The sequence below is a fragment of the Eulemur rufifrons genome, chromosome 14, assembly GCF_041146395.1.
Source record: "Eulemur rufifrons isolate Redbay chromosome 14, OSU_ERuf_1, whole genome shotgun sequence".
In the NCBI taxonomy this organism is placed as follows: Eukaryota; Metazoa; Chordata; class Mammalia; order Primates; family Lemuridae; genus Eulemur; species Eulemur rufifrons.
In genome coordinates, this window is record NC_090996.1 from 12,534,842 (window position 1) to 12,554,820 (window position 19,979).

Consider the following 19,979-nt stretch of genomic DNA (forward strand, 5'->3'; position numbering starts at 1 on the left):
GGCTGCACCAGACTTCAACACCTGTGGGATTTATTAGGAATTTCTTTGGCTCTGGGCCAGAGACCAACAGACAAAAAGAAATGAATCACAGCTATAATGGCCATGCTGAACACACCTCCCAGACTCACCAGCCTACACCTCTCCCTGGATGCACAGCTTTCAAAAACTGAATCTGATAAACTTGAATTATGGCTGCAGGCTTCTCATCTGTTGCTAACTATCAGCACCATTCAGCCCCAGGCTGAGCTGCTGAGCATGTCACGAGGTTCACACAGAAACACTGCCAACACTTCAGTGTGCAGCTAAGGTAAGGCCACGTAAACTAGAACAGAGTATGGGGAGAAGGTCTGAGACTACTAACTAGACATGGCAGCCATGATTTCCTCAGCCAGAGAAAAGGCAGAGGTGGTTCCCAGCAGAGGCCCTGCTCCTCCCCTACTCCCACCCCTTAAGCCAGGCCCTGTTTGCTGCTGGGTAATAGCTTAGGATCAAGACTGGAACAGACGAAGAGCCTAGGAGCCCCACTGAATGCCAAGGAAGGAGACAAGAAGACTTTGTTTCAGCAGTGCAGGAACAGCAGCCTGAGGGGTATCCAGGGAATGCACCATGGAAGCCATAACATGGCCACAGGAGGGTGTCTAAGGGCCATCCTCCTCTGTCCACCCCAGATGACAGACAGGGAGGCCGGCTTTCCTTGGACAAGATGGGACTAGAGGTGGCCTCCTATGGTGGGACGTCTACAGCCTCCCTCACACACTTGGGGCAACCATGCACTTGGTACTTGAAGCCAAATCTGGCAGGAAGTGGGTCTGCATGTAGCTGAAGCCACACCGTACAGAGCATGGGAAAAAAGCATACATGTAGCTGCCAAATATAATTAAAGATGGAAAAAAGGAAACTGTGAATGGAAGGCAGAACCAGCAGTCATAATGAGGAAAGTATGACACCTATCCTTGAGTGTGTGTCCTGCTTTCTGTCTAGGGCCGCTGAATGTCCCACAACATTAACGGCATCATCTGGAACAAGAAGCCAACGTCTACAGAGATTCCCACAGCTCCCCCTGAGCTGTCCAGAGTGAATTAACAATCACTACTGTTGAGGCAGCAATTTTCTGGCCTTCCCCATCTGGTCCACACTCCACATACAACCAAACGCTAACCTTAAGGCTTGTACGAGGTTGAGATCGGCAAACTCATGGAGTTCTACAAAAGCTTGAAGAACTTTAATATTAAATTCATCCCTAGGAAAGAAAAGAAATAAGTTTTAAGCCTAATGCATGTTATCACAATTATTTTAAAAGAAAAACATATCCCATTTGAATAATGTGGCTATGAACATTCATGCACAGCTCTTTCCATGACCACACATTTTTATTTCTCTTGGGTATGTATCTAGGAGTGGAATTACTGGGTTACGTAGTAAGTTTATTTAGCATTTTGAGGAAATGCCAAACTTATTTCCAAAGTACCCATTTGCATCTCATCAGCAATGTATAAGAGTTCGATTTCTCCACATCCTTGCTGACATTTATGATGTGCTTATTATAGCCATCATACTGGCTGTGAAGGGGTATCTCACTGTGGTTTTGATTTGCATTTCCCTGATAATTAATTACTTTGAGCACTTTTTCGTGTGTTTTTGGCCATTTGTATATCTTCTTTGGAGAAATGTCTATTCAGATCCTTTGTCCATTTTATTAATATAAGTGAGTTACTTTTATTTTTGCTCCTAGTTGTAACAGTTCTTTATATATTCTAGATATAAGTCCTTATCAGGTTTACATATGATTTACAAATATTTTCTCCTATTCTGTGGGTCATCTTTTCATTTTCTTGATGGTATCCTCTGAAGCACAAAACATTTAATTTTGATATCAGTTTACCTTTTTCATTTGTTGTTTGTGCTTTTGATATTGTATCTAAGAAACGTTTGCCTATTTCAAGATCACAAAGATTTACCCCTGTGTTTTCTTCTAAATGTCTTATAGTTTTAAGTTCTCACATTTAGGTCCTTGCTCCATTTTAAATTTTGTACATGGTAAGGGATCCAATTCCATTCTTTTGCATGTGGATTTCCAGTTGCCTCACCACAATTTATTGAAAAGATTATTCTTTCCCCCATTGAATTATCTTGGCACTCTTGCTGAAAATCATTTCACAGTAAATATGAAGGTTTATTTCTGGATTCACAATTTTTTTTTGAGACAGAGTCTCACTCTGTCGCCCCAGCTAGAGTGCAGTGGTATCATCATAGCTCACTGCAACTTCAAACTCCTGGTTGCAAGCAACCCTCCCTGCCTCAGCCTCCCAAGTAGCTGGGACTACAGGCACGCACTACCATGCCTGGATAATTTTTTCTATTTTTAGTGGAGACGGGGTCTTGCTGTTGCTCAGGCTGGTCTTGAACTCCTGACCTTAAGCAATCCTCTGGGCCTCCCACAGTGCTAGGATTACCAGTGTGAGCCACTGTGCCCAGCCTGGATTAGAAATTTTATTCCATGATCTATATATCTATACTTATAATTATCCTACACTGTCTTGATTAGTGTAGCTTTAGTCTATTTTGTAATTGGGAAGTGTGAGTTTTCCAACTTTTGTTCTTTTTTTTTTTTTAAGAGTGTTGTGGCTATTCTGGAGTCCTTGAATTTCCAAATTAATTTTAGGATGAGCTCGTCAACTTCTGCAAAGAAGTCAGCTGGGATTTTGATAGGGAATGCATTAAATCTATAGATCAATGTGGGAAGTACTGCCATCGTAGCAACAAGTCTTCTAATCCATGCTTATGGGATGTCTTTCCATTTATTTAGGTCTTTTAGTTTTTGTCAACAATGCTTTGTAGTTTTCAGAGTAAAAATTTTGCACTTCTGTTAAATTTATTCCTAAGTATTTTATTCTTTTTAATGGAGCTATCTTCTTAATATCCTTTTCAGTTCACCCATTGCTACCATACTATATAGAAATAAACTGAACTTTGTATATTGCTCTTGTATCCTGCAACCTTACTGAACTTGTTTATTATTTCTAATAGTTTTTGGTGATTCCTTAGGATTTTCTACATACATGATCATGTCATCTGCAAATATAGTTTTATTTCTTCCTTTCTAATCTGGATGTCTTTACTTTCATTTTCTTACCTAACTGCCTTGGCGAGAAGCGCCAGCACCAGGTTGAACAGCAGTAGGGAGAACAGATAGCCTCGTCTTGCTCTTAGGGAGAAAGCAGTCTGCCACCATTAAGTAAGATGTTCTGCTGTGGGTTTTTCATAAGTGCCCTCCCCATCATGTTGAAGAAGTTCCCTTCTAGTCCTAGTTTTTTGAGTCTTTTTATAATGAAGCAGTGTTGAATTCTGACAAATGCTTTTCTTGCATTTATTAGAATGATCATGTGGATTTTGCCTTTTATTCTACTGCTATATTACTTTAATTGACTTTTGTATGTTGAAGTAACCTTGTATTCATGGGATAAATCCCACTCAGAGGATAATCCTTTTTATGTATTGTTGGATTTAATTTGCTATTAATTTGTTGAGATTTTTGCTTCTATAGTCAGAGATATTATTGGTTTGTAGTTTTCTTGTGATACCTTTGTCTGCTTTGATATCTGGTAGAACTGGCCTCACAGAATGAGTTGGGAAGTGTTCCACTTTTGATCAAGTATTTTCAGTGTAAAGCTAGAAACAGAAATCACCCTAATTTAGCAACTCTTGGGCTTTTGTTTAAAAACACTCTCTTTTTGTCCTTGACAAAGTCTATTTTGACACATTCAGGGATGTGCTGCCTTAGCATTCTTGCCCTAACCTCTGCTAACCACAGTAAATGGACTTATAGTGGAGAAGTTTGAGAAAATAAATCTGACCTGCCGCTTTTCATTTTAAAAAAATAATTTTACACCTTTACTCATACCCCAAGTAATAAGGGAAAGAAAACCACTAAGAAATCTAGTGTATTTCTGGACAAAACAAAAGATAATTAAGTTGCTTTCCAAGAGCAGGAGAAAGAGGCATGGCATTGTGGGTTCTGTCATGGTTGCCTGAATAAAGGATTCCAGAGGAATACAGATCCCACCTGGCCCCAGAATACCCTAACACCTCTCTCTCCTCACACAGACTCAGGGGAGGAAGTGACTGCACCGGGGAGGAGCACGTGCACCCCAATAGCCCACCGACACCCCACGGCTGTGTCATGCCCGTAGGCTGAAAGAGCCCCTAAAGGGGAACGTGAGCCCAGGCCAGGCTGCAGGGCCAGGTGGGCCCACGTAGAGCTGCTCATCCTCCTTCAACTTACCTTTCCCCCAGATAGTCCCCAATGACAGTCTTATTTAGGCCTTCTCCTTTATAAAGGAACTGGGCGACGTCTTCTGGGGAACTCTGTAGCAGGTCATTTTCTATTAGAAACTGAATTCCCTGAAGCAGAACATTAGAAAGGAAGCACTGGTTAGGAGGGTCACTCAAACTCATTTTTCAAAGACAGAAATACACTCAGTGTAATGACCTTACTGTTTGGGACACAGCAAAAATAATACCAGAGAGACCCATACAATTGCACAATCTGATTTTCACAACACTATACTACATTTTATCTGTCAAAAGAAAGCACAGTTATTCCTTCTGGCAAGTTAACAGGTTAAAAGACAAATAAATGGGTTACTGAACAAACCATTATAAGTGCTTATTAGAAATTATAAAGGCAGACATAACAGTAATATCAGATTTCCCAAACTTAGGAAAATGATCTGCCTTGTGTCTGGGAGGAACACACTGTATGTTATAGATGCTGCTGGTTGGCCAACCCAACCTCCTTTTTCCCTGCCATCCTTCACTAGGATCATCAGATTCGCAGCCTCCCTTGGAACTAGAAATGACCTTGTGATACAGATCTGGCCAGACAGACAGGAACACCTGGGAAATGGCAACTCCTGAGCAGACACTGCTCCTCCTCCTCCTTCCTGCCTTAAATACAGATGGATGACCAGAGCCAAGTGGCTATCTTACAAGGGAAAGACCAAGATGAGCACCAGGGTCCTCACTCCTGCCACTTGGGAGCCACCTACTGCTACAGCAGCTGTGTGAAAAGATGAACCTCCATTGCATGAATTACTTTTCACTGGATGTTGTTATCTGAGGCAGAAAACATGTTAACTGACAACACTGTGCCACCAAGCTTATGCCAGTCAAAATTCATGCTGCCCACTTTAAGGGCCTACAGCATAGCTGACAATCTCAAAAGGCAAGAGGCTACCCTTGTCCTGAGTCAGCTGCATTCTGTCTCCTGGGAAGTCCCAAAGACGTATAATAGCAGCAAAAATTTACCCGACATAGCTTCAGAGCTGGTTTCAAAACACATGTTGGCAATGTTAGTAAGATAATCAGGAATTCAGGAATTTATTTGCCAGAAGGCTATTTCTATAAATTCAGAGAGGCTCTTCCAGCTAAAATTCTCAGTGCCTAAGACCAGGGCTGCCTCATACCCCCTTGGTCCACCTGGAGATTTTCTGCTATTTTTAAAATACATGAACATCCATAGCAGCCTTATTTACAATTTCCAAACACTGGAAACAACCCAACAGTCAGTCAATAAGAGAACAGATAATCCATTCTGGTATATTCATATGACGGAAGACTACATGCAATGAAATGGAATGCACACTTAATGGCATGAATCAATCTCACAAACACGATAAGGACTAAAAGATGACTCAGACTAGTATTTTTTTTTTTTTTGAGACAGAGTCTCAACTCTGTTGCCCAGGCTAGAGTGCCATGGTGTCAGCCTAGCTCATAGCAACCTCAAACTCCTGGGCTCAAGCAATCCTCCTGCCTCAGCCTCTCGAGTAGCTGGGACTACAGGCATGCGCCACCATGCCCAGCTAATTTTTTTATATATATATTTTTTAGCTGTCCATATAATTTATTTCTATTTTTAGTAGAGACAGGGTCTCACTTTTGCTCAGGCTGGTCTTGAACTCCTGAGCTTAAATGATCCGCCTGCCTCAGCCTCCCAGGATGCTAGGATTACAGGCATGAGCCATCACGTGTGGCCAGACTAATATGTTTTAATTCCATTCATATAAGGTTTTAAAAAGGCAAAACTAATTTATGGTGATAGAATATTGGTTACCTTGGCAAATGAACTCATTAGGAGGAAAAGGTGCCCTGTAATGTTCTATAACTATGTCTTAATTCTGGATTGCAGTTATATGAGTATATTAATTTGTAAAGATTCTTTAAACTGTACATTTGAAATTTGTGTGCCAGGCTGTATGTTATTCTCCAAAAATATTAAGAAGTCTGACAATCCTAAATTAATTCTCATATATTTCCGGTGGGAATTTAAATGGGTACCATCTAAATCTCAAGACATGCATATGCTGTAACAACAAAGTTCTAATCCTAAAATACGCCTGTCCCAGCCCAAGTTCCCTGAAAACAAAGCCTGGGACAGGAATGACCACACTGGTACTTTGCTATTCACTTTATATGAGGAAACAAGTGAAGCAAGTTGAGAAGCCAGGCTAGAGGTGGGCAGGGAGAGACAGGGCTGCCCTCAGGGATCACTAGTAGTCCTGCAATCTCTGCAGTCACAAGGCTGGAGGCCCAACCATGCACGGCTAAGGCCCTAGCCACTGTCAGCCGAAGCCCCCCATACTGAATGGGCTTAGGGATGAGGCTTTTGTGAGCTCTTCTGGACGTTTATGACCTGCCCGTAAGTTCAACACTCCCAAAAAACTAGGACGTTTTTGGTAGAGTGATATGAAACCACCTATAGAGATCTGAGAAAAGCAAACGGGCTCAGGACAAAAGTGGTTTCTTCTGTGCTTACAAAGGTCACATAACAAAGGCAGAGGAGGCCCTAACAAAGCTCCAGCTTCCTTTGCCAGAGACTGAGACCCTGGTTGTGGAAAACAGAGTCACTGGGTAAGTTCAGGCCAGAAACCACAAGAGAAAATGGAGTCAACAGCCAGAGGCTAAGAGACCAGTTATGATTAAGAAAGGAAATGCACCTGGGAGGTGAGACAGAGAAAAGCTGAGGGGGAAGAGGACATAGAGCAGGCCTGCTGTGAGTCCAGCGGCGTGTGTCCTCAAGAGAGACAGAGGGGAAGGCCATGTGATGAAAGAGCAGGCTGGAGTGATGCAACCACAGCCAAGGAGCACCAGACCGTCGGCAGCCACCAGAAGCCAGGAGACAGGCATGGAAGAGAGTCTCCCTCAGAGGTGACCTTGAACTTCTAAGCCTTCTGAACCGTGAGATAATAGATTTCTGTTGTTTTAAGCCACCCAGTTTGTGGTCATTTGTTACAGTAGCCCTAGGATACTAATATACGCTTGGTGAATACTCACAAAAGGAGGCCAGTGTTCCAATTTTAGAAATCCTATTTTATTCCTTTCATTGTTACTCTTAAAATTTTAACAAATATTTAAACTTATATTTATCTATCAACATCTAGAAAACCTTAGCCAACTATTACTTCCCTCCTTCCTTTCCCTTTTGCTACTTATATATTGAGATAAACTGAGACTTTAAAAAATATTTAAAAAAAATTTTTTTAGAGAGAGTTCTCATTATATGTTGCCCAGCCTATCCTTAACCAATCTGCCTGCCTCAGCCTCCAAAGGAGCTGGGACTACAGGTATGTGCCACTGTGTCCAGCTAAAAAAAATATTTTTTAAACAATCAATTTCTCATTTAGACTTACATAAGTTTTGCTGGTTTCTTTGTATGTCTTTCCTTTTTTATTCTGTGGGTTCATTTCTTGTTTTGAGGTACAATGCTCCAGTCTCTCAATTACTACAGATCAAGGTCCTGGTGGTTAACTTTTTGAGTCCCTGTACATCTGAACATGGCTTTACCTACCATCTCTTGTGAGTGACAGTCTGGACAGACAGAATTCTGGGTCTTAAATAATTTTTCCTCAGACCTTAGGAGATACTGTTTCCCTACTATCTTTGATCTGGTGGGTCTCTGACAATAAAGCTTGTTGTGATTCTCATTTCTTCTTAGGTAATCTAGTCTTTCCTTCCTAGAAAATTTAATGAATTTTTCCTTATTCTCAAGTTTTATGATATTTTACTTGATGCATCTATATATAGATCTTTTTGGATTTATTTATTTATTTATTTATTTTTGAGATAGGGTCTCGCTCTGTCGCTCAGGCTAGAGTGCAGTGCAGTGGCATCATCATAGCTCACTGCAGCCTCAAACTCCTAGGCTCAAGCAATCTTCCCGCCTTGGCCTCCCAGAGTGCTAGGACTGTAGGTGTGAGCCATTGTGCCCGGCCATATCTGTAGGTCTTTTAAAAATTTATCCTGCTTGTCATTTGGTGGGGCTTTTGGATCTAAGGATTTTCTCTTAGTCTAGCTCTAAAATATCCCAAAATTTCCTTGAAATTTCCTCCATTTTCCATTCTCTCCTGAGAATTCTATCAAACGAAATTGGGGCTGATGGACCCACCTTCCATGTCTTGTTGCAGTGCTGTGCAAAACCATTTAAGAATTCTTCCTCTCTCTCTCTCTCTTCTAGCACACTAATCCACTCTTCAGCCATGTCTTCTCTCTGGTATAGCCCAGTGCTCAAGTTATTATGTGACATTTCTATTTTTCATTTCCAAAGTTCTTTTTCACAGCCACATTTTTGTATCATAGATAAGATACATCCTATCATAACCCTTTGATGATATTTATAATACAAACATCCTACTTTAAAACGTTTCCTTCTTTTGTTTCTGTTTTGTGTATTTCCTCCAGCATTAGTTCTTCTGTTTGTCGAGATTCATGTCTCTTTCATAGTGTTAGTTTCCTCCAATGTTGGGTGGTACTTGCCTGGCTGGGTGTTCATCTGTGTATTTAAAGGTCACTGTTGGCCCAACAGAATGAGGTCTCCGGTTTTTACTGCAGCTGCCTCCAGCAGTGTGGCACAGGAGCAGGTTAGGCAGCCAGGTGCGGGGTGCCAACAGCTGGTCTCTGGAAGTGGGCCTTTCTCCTCCTCCTTAGTGCTGCCAGCCCACTAGGATGCTGCCTGCTTTCAAGGATTAAGTGCTCCCTCCTGCTTTTCCCACCTGGGGGCACACACCACTGCTTTGCCCAAGTTCAGCAAAGCATGAACAGTGTCAATATCCCTACTAAAGTCTTATTCCTCAAATCTGCCTCCTCTGAGCTTGCTGAACCCTGAAGCTGCTCTCACTTCTTGTAGCAGTTCTGTCTTATATGTGTTTTTGGCATTCGTTTCCTTCTTCAATTGATCCCATTTATTTTCTTTCTTTTAGGGACTAGCAAAGAAAAGTGCTAGGTCCAAGCCTACAAAACCAAGGAATTTTGTTAATTTCTTCCCAGTAAAAGGCCACATGCAGACTAAATGTGCCATCTGCTTTTATCAAGAAACATAATTACAAACAAGTTGTCGGACAGAACCAGTAATTAATATAAATTGAATCTTTCAGGTGAAGAGGAATGAAAAATGAAGCCTCCTGAGCAATTTGCCATAGTCCAGGCAAAGCAGATTATACAGCTACTTCCTCAGACGTGATGAGGAAGACACCACATGGGTGACTAGTGGTCTAGAATTGTCCAGGCTGGGCTCAAGGCTACCTACCAACCCACCCCACAGGCTTCTGCCCAGCTCACAGTGTGAGTCCTGGAGCCGGGTTCCTTGCTCAGGACGGTATTGAGCTCCTTAGTTGCCCTGTGCCTCATTCCCCAACTGTGAAACAGGAATGAAAATGAAAGCCCCTACCTTGTAAGCTAAGGACTAAAGTAAAGTGCTTCCTTATCATGGTTCCTGGCAAATAGTTAAGTTCTCAATGTCAGCCCTTATTACTGTAAATCTGACACAAAATACATTTAAATAAGATGGGCAAGAACCTGACAGAGAGGACTTCACAAGCATGAGGGTAAGTTCATGCTCACAGAGCTAAAACCTGATGCACAATGGTAACACACTTAAATAAGTAGTTGTTCTATTTCAGAAGATTAGAATTTATCCATGAACTTATTGGTGTTCTTATGCTGCACTTGGGTCCCTTTAAAACACAAGGTCCAAGCCCGGGCACGGTGGCTCACGCCTGTAATCCTAGCACTCTGGGAGGCCGAGGCGGGCGGATTGTTTGAGCTCAGGAGTTCAAGACAAGCCTGAGCAAGAGCGAGACCCCATCTCTACTAAAAATAGAAAGAAATTATATGGACAGCTAAAATATGTATAGAAAAATTAGCTGGGCATGGTGGCAAATGCCTGCAGTCCCAGCTACTTGGGAGGTTGAGGCAGTAGGATCACTTAAGCCCAGGAGTTTGAGGTTGCTGTGAGCTAGGCTGACGCCACGGCACTCACTCTAGCCTGGGCACCACAGTGAGACTCTGTCTCAAAAAAAAAAAAAAAAAAAAAAAAAAAAAAAAAAAAACCCAAGGTCCAGTTTTGAAAACTTCCACTTTTGTAAAGTATCCTGAGATTCTTCCAATGCTTATTAAATCTGCTGATAACTCTGTAGACTCAACTCCTAAAGAAAAAAACTGTAACTAACCTCAAATATCAACTCATTACACCAAATTCACAAAAGTGACTCATTCCATTCTGGAGTTGATTTATGCCCCACAGGCAGAGAATTAGGAAGCAACAGGAAAAATTTCACAGTGGCTAGAGTGTCCAAATTAAACAAAAACCCTCTTCCAGCTGCAGATGTGCTGGACCTTAAGAAAATCCAAATCTGCAAATGGTGAACAGGGAGTAATGATACACACCTCTTTAAGTGTCATTTTTAACTGCACCTGCACTTATAAATGTAAGTTTACAGATCTTAAACCTTGTAAAATGTAATTCCTGCAATCAATAAACATTTATTAGATGAACAAATAATTAATTGGCAGACAGGCTCAATGTCAGAAAAACAAGGAAACTGTTAAAAGTGAACACTGATTAAAGACCATAAGGAATGAAGTAAACCAGCTCCTGCAGCTAGAAGACCTTTCCATGGACACATCATCCCTCTCCTAGACCCTAAAGACTCAGTTCTACCCTTCCTAACTTTTGTTCTACCCGAATGAAAATGATGTTACAACTGGGTCACGTTTTCCAAAAACCTTTATAGATTCTGCCAAAGCCTTTACTTCGATCTCAAAAACAAGAAGTTACATGTTTCAGGTTTCACTGTTCTCAGATGTTTTCCTAAAAAATCCAACTTGAGGCCAGGCACAGTGGCTCATGTCTATAATCTCAGCACTTTAGGAGGCTGAGGCAGGAGGATTGCTTGAGGCCAGCAGTTCAAGACCAGCCTGAGCAAAAGCGAGATCCCATCACTACAAAAAATAGAAAAACTAGCCAGGCATGGTGGCAAATGCCTGTAGTCCCAGCTACTTGGGAGGCTGAGGCAGAAGGGTCGCTCGAGCCCAGGAGTTTAAGGTTGCAGTGAGCTGTGATGACACCACTGCACTCTAGGACGGCAACAGAGCCAGACTGTCTCCAAAAAAAAAAAAAATCCCACTTGAGGAAAGAGCAAGATGTTGGCTTAAATCTGGGGAGATTCCTTATTCTTTCATAAAGACACCTTCTTTTTAAGGTGAATGAAAGGAATAAAGTCCTCTTATTTACACCATTTAACCTATCCAGATGATAAAAGTTTATAAACTCTGTACACCTGGATTCCACTCCTACCTTTGCCGTTTACTAATCATGGGATTCCCCCGCCATAGGGCCCAGCTCAAGAAGAAAGACAAAGGGAAATAAACCTGACAGCAAGGGCTCTGCCTGGCTCCATGCTGGGCCCGCATGAGTTGTTCACGGGCTCCTGTGAGGCCCTTTCCTCATGCACAAGTTCACACTGAGAAAAAGGCCTTTCCCACCAGGGCGCCAGCCCAAGAGGATACTTCACTTCACCCACGAATGGGCAGCCCTTTTTCTAACAAATGTAACATCAACACCCATTCTTTTTATGAGGTGATATGACCACTTCTGTCCAAAAGGGAGACAGCCATTAAAAATCAATCAATAAATCTCCTGCATGCATTCCAAAAAACAAAGCATTCTCTTACCTTTTTGGGATCCATGTTGAATTTCTTTCTTCCCATAGCTATCTGCTTGTTCCTCTGAGTAGTTTTGCTATTCACGTGAAATAATTTAAAAAATCATTGGCAGGTTTTTTCACAGAGCAGTGACTCCCTGCTCTCCCCCAGTGAAACTGAGTCACAGCCCTTCAGCGTATTTTCCCTCTCAACTCAATGAAGGAAAGCACAGGCCCTCTTGGAGGGACCCTCCAGCCTCCATGCTGGAAGCAGGAATTATGTGGCAGCCTTCACTATTTTTAACATTAGATAACTTGAGATACATTATAGTTCTTCAGAAAAGGCCAATGATCAAAACCAGTGATTTTAATAAAGCACAGTTCCTTATGATATAGATAGGGAATTTCTATGTAGGTTGACTCTGAACTGCCTGTGCTTATTCCCAAACCTACAAGGTAGACAATGACTTAGAAAGACAGGTAACATCCAGAGATGCCCTGACCCATCTTTGAAGAGCAGGAAGGAATGGGGATAGGGGAAAGGAAGAGGAATGAACAACTCCAAAGGCTCCCCACTTTCCAATCCCAACCCTTCTCACCTCTGCTGTAGTCAGCAGTTCTTATAAGTTCAGCTGGAAGGTGGAGGTGGGGAGAAAAGAAATTAAATAACTTGAAGGTGTAGCCATAAACTGTTTACCTCTCCTCTACAGAAGTTAGATTGTCGATCTCCGTCATCACTTCCGCAATTTCATATTTCAGCCTCTGTCAAAACAGAAGGAATTTGGGGGCAGGGGTCTTAACCTTTCTCCTCCTAGACTCAGAGAAAGTTTAGCCTTCCAGGCACAGGCTTCCCTGAGGTCTCACCTAAGTACCACAGGGATGGGAAAACCAATACTTCTAACAATATGGCTAGAGCTCCATGGTCAACTCAGGAGAAAACAAAATTATTTGTCCACCTCTTATCAGATACCAGATCAGAAGAGTCCACTAGGCAGATAATAGGGTATTTGTGTGTAAAACCAAGAAGAGACACTAGACGAGTATCACAGGTGTAAAAAGGTAAAAACAAACCAGCAAAAGGAAAGCCCCGAGTCCTGAGTTCACTTAGTTGCACTATTCAACCTTGCGCTACTCATGGTCACCTCCCTTCCCCTTCAATGCTATCTATGTTCTTGGGAAGACCAGGGGAGAAGCTGAAGCTCAAACATGTTTAGGCTGGTATCAAGCTTTAACTGCCAGTCTCAGGATGATTTCTATCACTTTGTCTGAGATGAAGCACCATGGACAGAGTCCGGGAGGGGCGGGGGAACAGAACTGCCCCATGACACTCAGAGAAGGGGACAAGACTCTCCCCCTTTTCCCTCAATGTGGCCCCAACTGGGTGGGAGCCTCAGGGTAACCTTAGAAGAAAAATTTCCACGAATTACCTTTCAAATACAAAGACATTTTTATTCAGAACCCTATTACTGTATGCCAAGAAACTGCAGACTTAAAATGCAAGCTCCTAGAAAGGGGTTATTGTCTGGGACAAGGCCTAGCCTGTGAGGCCGCATTTACTTTGGCAATGACAATGACTGGGAAGCTTCTCAAAGAAGAGCTGAATGTCTGATTGACTTTCCCAAGGAAGCCCCAAACAGAAGGAGCCAGAGCTGGCCTTCTGAATAATTTCTGTAACAATCATAGACACTCCAACTCTTAGACTATGGTTTTATTCATTTGCTTCTCCTATGGGACCTCCTCCACTCTGTCCCTCTGAGTAAAGTAAACAAATGTGAGAAAGATGATGTTTATTTGCCTGTGTTTTTATTTATCTTTAATTTGTGTCTAGGAGGCACTTGGTATATAGCTGGAACCCAATATATACCTAGGTGTTCATTCAAACAATAGCTGAGTGCCAAAAATGGAAAAGGTAACATTCTAGGTGCTAGGGATAATGGTAAACAAAACAAGGTCTTATTGCACAATTTTAGAGAGCAATACTTTTGAGGATCACTGCTGGTTAAACATGCCAGTTATGGCTCTTGAGCCATAAGCCGATTGATCACTGCTGACTACAGTTCTACGACGTCTTCATTTCCAACCCAGGGTCTGCAGGGTCTAGTGTGTAGTCTTTGCTTTACCAAGTGGGAAAACTCTTTTGCTTCGTCTCTTTCTGTGGTTCTTATATACACACACTAAACACTCATTTTTTACATTTTTGTGAAGCTACTCTTTTACCCAAAAGGAAAAACTAGAGATTTTTTTTTTTACCTCAATGTCATCAATAAGTTCCTTTTTTCTTCGACGAATGTCTAAAAGTTCTTCTCTCTCTTCTAATGAGAGGTCTTCCGGCACTGAAAGAAAAAAAAAAAAAAATCAAACAATTAAACAACAACTACTTTGGAGAACAATATGGCAACATCTAGCAAGGCAGAAGACGGGCATGTGCTGCCGCCCAGCAATTCTGTACATAGGTATTTATTCTAAGCAAACTCTAGCATATAGCCCTCGTCTATGATATTCACAGCAGCACTGTTTATAAAAGAAAAACAACCTAAATATCCAACAATAAGAAATGGAACAAAATGTAATATATTCATAAAAAAGAATCCCCCACAACAATTTTTTTAAAAAATGAACTAAGGCTATCAATATGGTTGAGTCTCACAAAATGATGACTATAAAAGCAGGCTGGAGAACTTACACTGTATGTAAAACCCTTTTATGGAGGGTTTAAAATCCATCACATCAACTTATAAATATTTTGGGGATAGACACATATGTACAGCAGAGTATACATAAATGTACAGGAATCAGAAACACCAAATTCTTGACAGGGATTCCTTCTAAGAAGGTTACGGTGGGAGGAAATATAATCCAGAGGGACATCAGGCACTTTTAGTTCAGTGGATGAGAGATGGTCAGTGCATGGATATTTGATGAATATTTTTTATTGACACAGAGTCCTTCATAATACCCTCACATGTTAATGATTAACCTCTGCAATATTTCCATTCCTACAATGTATACATTCTGTCTCTTTTCTTTGATTAACCATAGTGGAGTTGGTTTATTTCACTAGGCTTTTCAAAGAAAAAGTTTTTGACTTTAAAAGTCCTCAGTTGTGTGTTTAATTCCTATTTCATTATTTGTTTAAAGAAACAAAAGATTAAGAATATGTGTAAATAGAAAGAGAACATGCAGCGTTTCTACAAACAAATCAAGAGAATGTGATCATGGTGTAGGGGTGGATACAGTGACCTATGAACCAGAAGACAGTGCCCAGAATATAATACCCACAGACCGATGGAAACTAGATTTTTTTTTTTTTTGGAGACAGAGTCTCGCTCTGCTGCCCTGGGTAGAGTGGTAGAGTGCAATGTCACCATCATAGCTTACTGAAACCTCCAACTCCTGGGTTCACGTGAGCCTCTCGATAGAGGATAATGTTTTTAATCTATTAAAATGCTTCACAAATTTGTGACATCCTTGTGCAGGGGCCATGCTAATCTTCTCTGTATCATTCCAGTTTTTTAGTATATGTACTGCCAAAATGAGCACAAGAATGTTTTTATAATTTCAGGGTAGGAAAGACTTCTTAAAAAGATAGGAAAAAAATGTAAATCACAAAGAAAAATAATAAATTTAATGATATTTCAATTTAGAACTTTTGTTCACCAAAAGGTCCACACCACAAATTGATGAGCTAAGCCAGAAACTGTCAAGGCACTGGTGTCCAGGACTCCTACAAGTCACCTTAAAGAAAAAAACAAAACAAAACCAATGCAGCTGAGCATGGTGGTTGATGCTTACAATCCCAGCACTTTGGGAGGCTCACTTGAGCCCAGGTGTTGTAGACCAACCAGGGCAACATAGTGAGACCCAGTCTCTACAAAAAATAAAAAAAATTAGCTGGTGTAGTGGTACATGCCTGCGGTCCTAGCTACTTGGGAGGCTGAGACAGGAGGATCACTTGAGCCCAGGGGTTCAAGGCTACAATGAGCTATGATCATGCCACTGTAATCTAGCCTAGGTAACAGAGCAAGACCCTGTCTCAAAAGCCAAACAGCTGGTTGGTACTTTGTTGGAGATTAAAAAAAATAAAAAATATATTTTAAAAACCAGCAACAACAACCCAATGCTTAGAAAATGGACAAAAGACTTGAATAGAAACAAGACAAAAAAAGTAACATGTAAAAGATGTCAACTCTTTAAATAATCAGGGAAATACAAATTAAAATCCCAAAAAGAGACCTCTACTTAAACTGTCATAACCTACAGCAAAGCAATTTTTAAAACCTCAAAACCTGTCACAACAAAGCAAATGGGAAAAGAGACAACCAGTGTCACATTTTAGAAGCTAGAAACCACGCTGAACTAACAGTAACTGATTTAACCCCCATGACAAAGGATTGGTTACTCCAACAGGTGGCATAGGCTGTCCGAGGGCAGTGGTATTTACAACTAATTGATCACAACCAGTTATAGATTCCTTTGTTCCTTCCTGACCCCCACTGCTTCACTTGACTAGCCTTAAAAAAACAAAACAAACAAAAAACAGTAGCACAGACCAAGGAGTAACCTAATTTGTATGACAGGATCTTACAAAGTCTTAGATCTGGCTGCACCAAATAACTCTGGAGGGGGCTGTGAAAGGCATCAGCTAAAATAGAGAAGGATGGTTGAAAGGCTGTTTGAAACGCTATTGGGTCCCTTCTCCACAACAAAACTTACAGAAATAGTTGACTCTCTAATATATATATAACTAATAAATATAAAAACTTGAAAAGACTGGAAAAAAAAACCATTCATTTCAATCTTACCAGATTGCACCCCCAAACCCAAAGCACTGCGAGTGTAAATTGACATGGCGACTTTGGAAAACAATTCGGTACTGTCTACTAGTATCAAAGATGCATATATGCTGTGACCCAGGAATTTTACTCCTATGTATATCAGAAAAATTCCTGTGCCCTGCAATAGAAGGTATGTATAACAACATCAAAGAAGCACATTTTGTAGATTAAAAAAAAAAAGAAATAACCTAAATGCCCACCTAGAGTAGAATGGGTAAACATGTTGTAGATTTATGCAAAGGAATCCCAAATAGCCGTGAAAATAAATACAACTACAAGCAACAAATTAATAACCTCAAGAAAATAATGTGGAAATGAATATTTTCTATAAATCTCAGAAACACAAAAACTTAAACAATATATTGTTTAGGTATATAACTATATATGTAGTAAAACAACAAAGAAATTAATTAGAATAATAAATACAGAGCTCAGAATAATATTTACCTCCTAGGAAGGAAGAAAGGGCATCTAACCAGGGAGGGAAACTCAGCATGCTTCGAAAGTAATGTCAATGCTCTTTTGCTAAAAAATATTCTTTAATACAAACCTAATTTTAAAATCTTTAAATATTTAACAATAAAAACATTTTTAAGAAGTTAAGCAGAATTCTTGATTCTAGAGTTTCAAAAGCACTTCCACAAATCATTTATGACAACTCTGGGAATTTTTAAGTCTAAGAATTCAGATAGAGCAGAGAAAGATCTTTTTCCATATATTATGGCATCTAGTGTATTACAGCTCAGAAAATTCACTGCTAATTTAGCAACTAAAACTAACAATCAGGCTGGGCATGGTGGCTCATGCCTGTAATCCTAGCACTCAGGGAGGCCGAAGCGGGTGGATCGCTCAAGGTCAGGAGTTCAAGACCAACCTGAGCAAGAGAGAGACCCTGTCTCTACTAAAAATAGAAAGAAATTATCTGGCCAACCAAAAATATATATGGAAAAAATTGGTGGCACATGCCTGTCTGTAGTCCCAGCTACTCGGGAGGCTGAGGCAGTAGGATTGCTTAAGCCTATGAGTTTGAGGTTGCTGTGAGCTAGGCTGACGCCACGGCACTCACTCTAGCCCGGGCAACAGAGTGAGACTCCGTCTCAAAAAAAAAAAACAAACAAAAAAAACTAACAATCAAATGAAAAGAGGAAAAATGTAGGTAATATCCCCTCCCTATATAAGCCAAAGAGATTTCATGTTTTCAGTGGTCATCTGATACTGAAAATTTGTTTATCAAAGAAATAACTTCTTGACGCCAATGGTCACACCTAACAAAAAAGAGAAAAAAATTATTAATGTTCTCATGGGTACTGTATGTACTGTGTCTGAGCCCTAATAAGTTAAGATTTTTTTCATTAAGACATAAATTAAAAACAATGCTGATGATAAAAGAACATATATAGCAAAATAAGAGAAATTTTGCAAAACAAATACTGTATTTTCTTCAGTTCATTCTTCATAAACTTTTTTGCCCCAAAAAAAATAAAATGTGCTTTACAGAGATCCAGATAATACAATTAACACAAATTTTCTAATTCCCTGCTTCCTATGCAGATCTAAGCTTCAATAAATTCCACATTAGCAATTTTCTTAAGCAATCCTCTATGCAAAGCAATGAGGAAGGAACTATGAACTACTGTGTGAACTACTGGATTATGCTGGGCTACATACTTTAAGAGGTATTAACCCCCCCCAAATAACTTTTGAGAGCAGACTTTTTTTTTTCTTGTACAGTAATTATCTCGGAGAGAAGCCATTATTATCCCTATTTTATAATTGAGGAAACGGAGAGAGATCTAATGATTTTCCCAAGAAAGAATTTTGGAAGAAATAATGGTTGAAATGCCCCCAAACTTGAAGACAGACATGAATACACATGTCCAAGATGCTCAACAAACTCCAAGAAGGATAAACTCGAGATCCACAAAGGCATGCAACATGCTACTGGGTGAGTCTAGTAGTTCAACGATGTATGTCATCAGGGACCCAGTCTTTTCATTCTGCCTTCAAAAGTGTCAGCTTCATCCTAAAACCAACTTCTTTCCTGCTGGAGGCTTTCAGCAGCAACTGAGGCTACAAGCTTCCTTATTCCCGCAGCTCTCTCAAGAGTGAGAAGCCTTCTTTCCCAGAAGGTCCCATAAAGTCTATCCTCAATTCTCCCTGCCTAACCCTGGCTCAGGCCCAAGATTACTATGAACGGCTTAATACTAACCAGCAGGGGTGGAATGAATGTCCTCCACACTTAACGTTTAAGGAGAAGACACACAAATCCAACCAAGAGGTTAATATGAGAACTAGGAGAGAATGATGCCCCCAAAACAGAGTAAAGAATTTCAAGAGGGAGAAAACCAACATCAAATGCACAGACAGATCAAATAAAGAAGTGTGCAGTTCTCTTTTTATGGACAGGAAGTAGGATTTATTGGTGGGCGCAAATGAGGGGACAGCACAGTAGAAGCCCTGGTAAGTGCAGGGCCCACCACTTGTCCAGGGAGCCAGACTGGGGATGTATTTGACCCCACCGGCATCTGGGATGAGGCGCTTCTCAACCACTATGTCTTCAAATTCCTCCGCATTAAACTTGGTAAAGCTCCACTTCTTTTGAGATGTGGATCTCCTGGCGGCCAAGGAACTTGAACTCGGCTCTGTGTAGGGCCTCAATCACATGCTTCTTGTTCTGTAGTTTGGTGTGGATGGACATGATGACTTGGCAATGTGAACCCTGGCCACAGTGCCCTGGGGCTTTCCAAAGGCACTGCGCATACCTGTCTGGAGCCTGCCAGCCCCGGCACAGGACAACATCTTGTTGATGTGGATAACACGTAAGGGGTGAAGCCTCACTCAGATAAGAAAGCCATCTTTTCCACAACTTTTTACCATGTACTTGTTGGCACAAATACAGGCAGCCTCCAGGCCTTCAGAGGAGAGCTGTTCATATTCATCTGACATCGTGTGACCAGAGTGGGAACGCAGCCACTTTTGCCTTCTTCCACCCCGGGTCAAAGATGCGAATCTTGGCAACAGGGACATCTCGGTAGAAACAAGAATTTGAGCATGGCTTGTTCTTACAATACTGGTAACACCAGGCAGGGTAATGACCCATGGTGATACCAGGATCTTTGGTGGCTTGCCGAAGGAAATGAGGCATTCCCACACCTGCACATGCCTT

At 41.0% G+C, this 19,979-nt stretch overlaps 1 protein-coding gene, 1 non-coding gene and 1 pseudogene across 5 annotated transcripts in view; all 3 read right to left on the reverse strand.

Annotated features, from left to right (window-relative positions):
- CYTH3 (cytohesin 3) overlaps positions 1–19,979 on the reverse strand; it is a 103,292-nt gene that overhangs the window by 11,964 nt on the left and 71,349 nt on the right. For 3 of the 4 annotated variants that reach the window (XM_069486560.1, XM_069486562.1, XM_069486558.1), the window contains exons 2-6: positions 14,229–14,311; positions 12,676–12,740; positions 12,010–12,076; positions 4,283–4,401; positions 1,160–1,240 (exon numbers count right to left, since the gene is read on the reverse strand). In XM_069486560.1, the coding sequence (XP_069342661.1) occupies positions 1,160–1,240; positions 4,283–4,401; positions 12,010–12,076; positions 12,676–12,740; positions 14,229–14,311 (415 nt within the window). Of the gene's footprint in view, positions 1–1,159; positions 1,241–4,282; positions 4,402–12,009; positions 12,077–12,675; positions 12,741–14,228; positions 14,312–14,987; positions 15,016–19,979 lie in introns of those variants that run through there. The other variant, XM_069486561.1, reaches the window with a different exon arrangement.
- LOC138394918 (U6 spliceosomal RNA) lies at positions 15,412–15,518 on the reverse strand. The gene has a single exon (XR_011235435.1). It is a non-coding gene; the product is annotated as a U6 spliceosomal RNA (small nuclear RNA).
- LOC138394293 (large ribosomal subunit protein uL16-like) lies at positions 19,468–19,913 on the reverse strand (annotated as a pseudogene).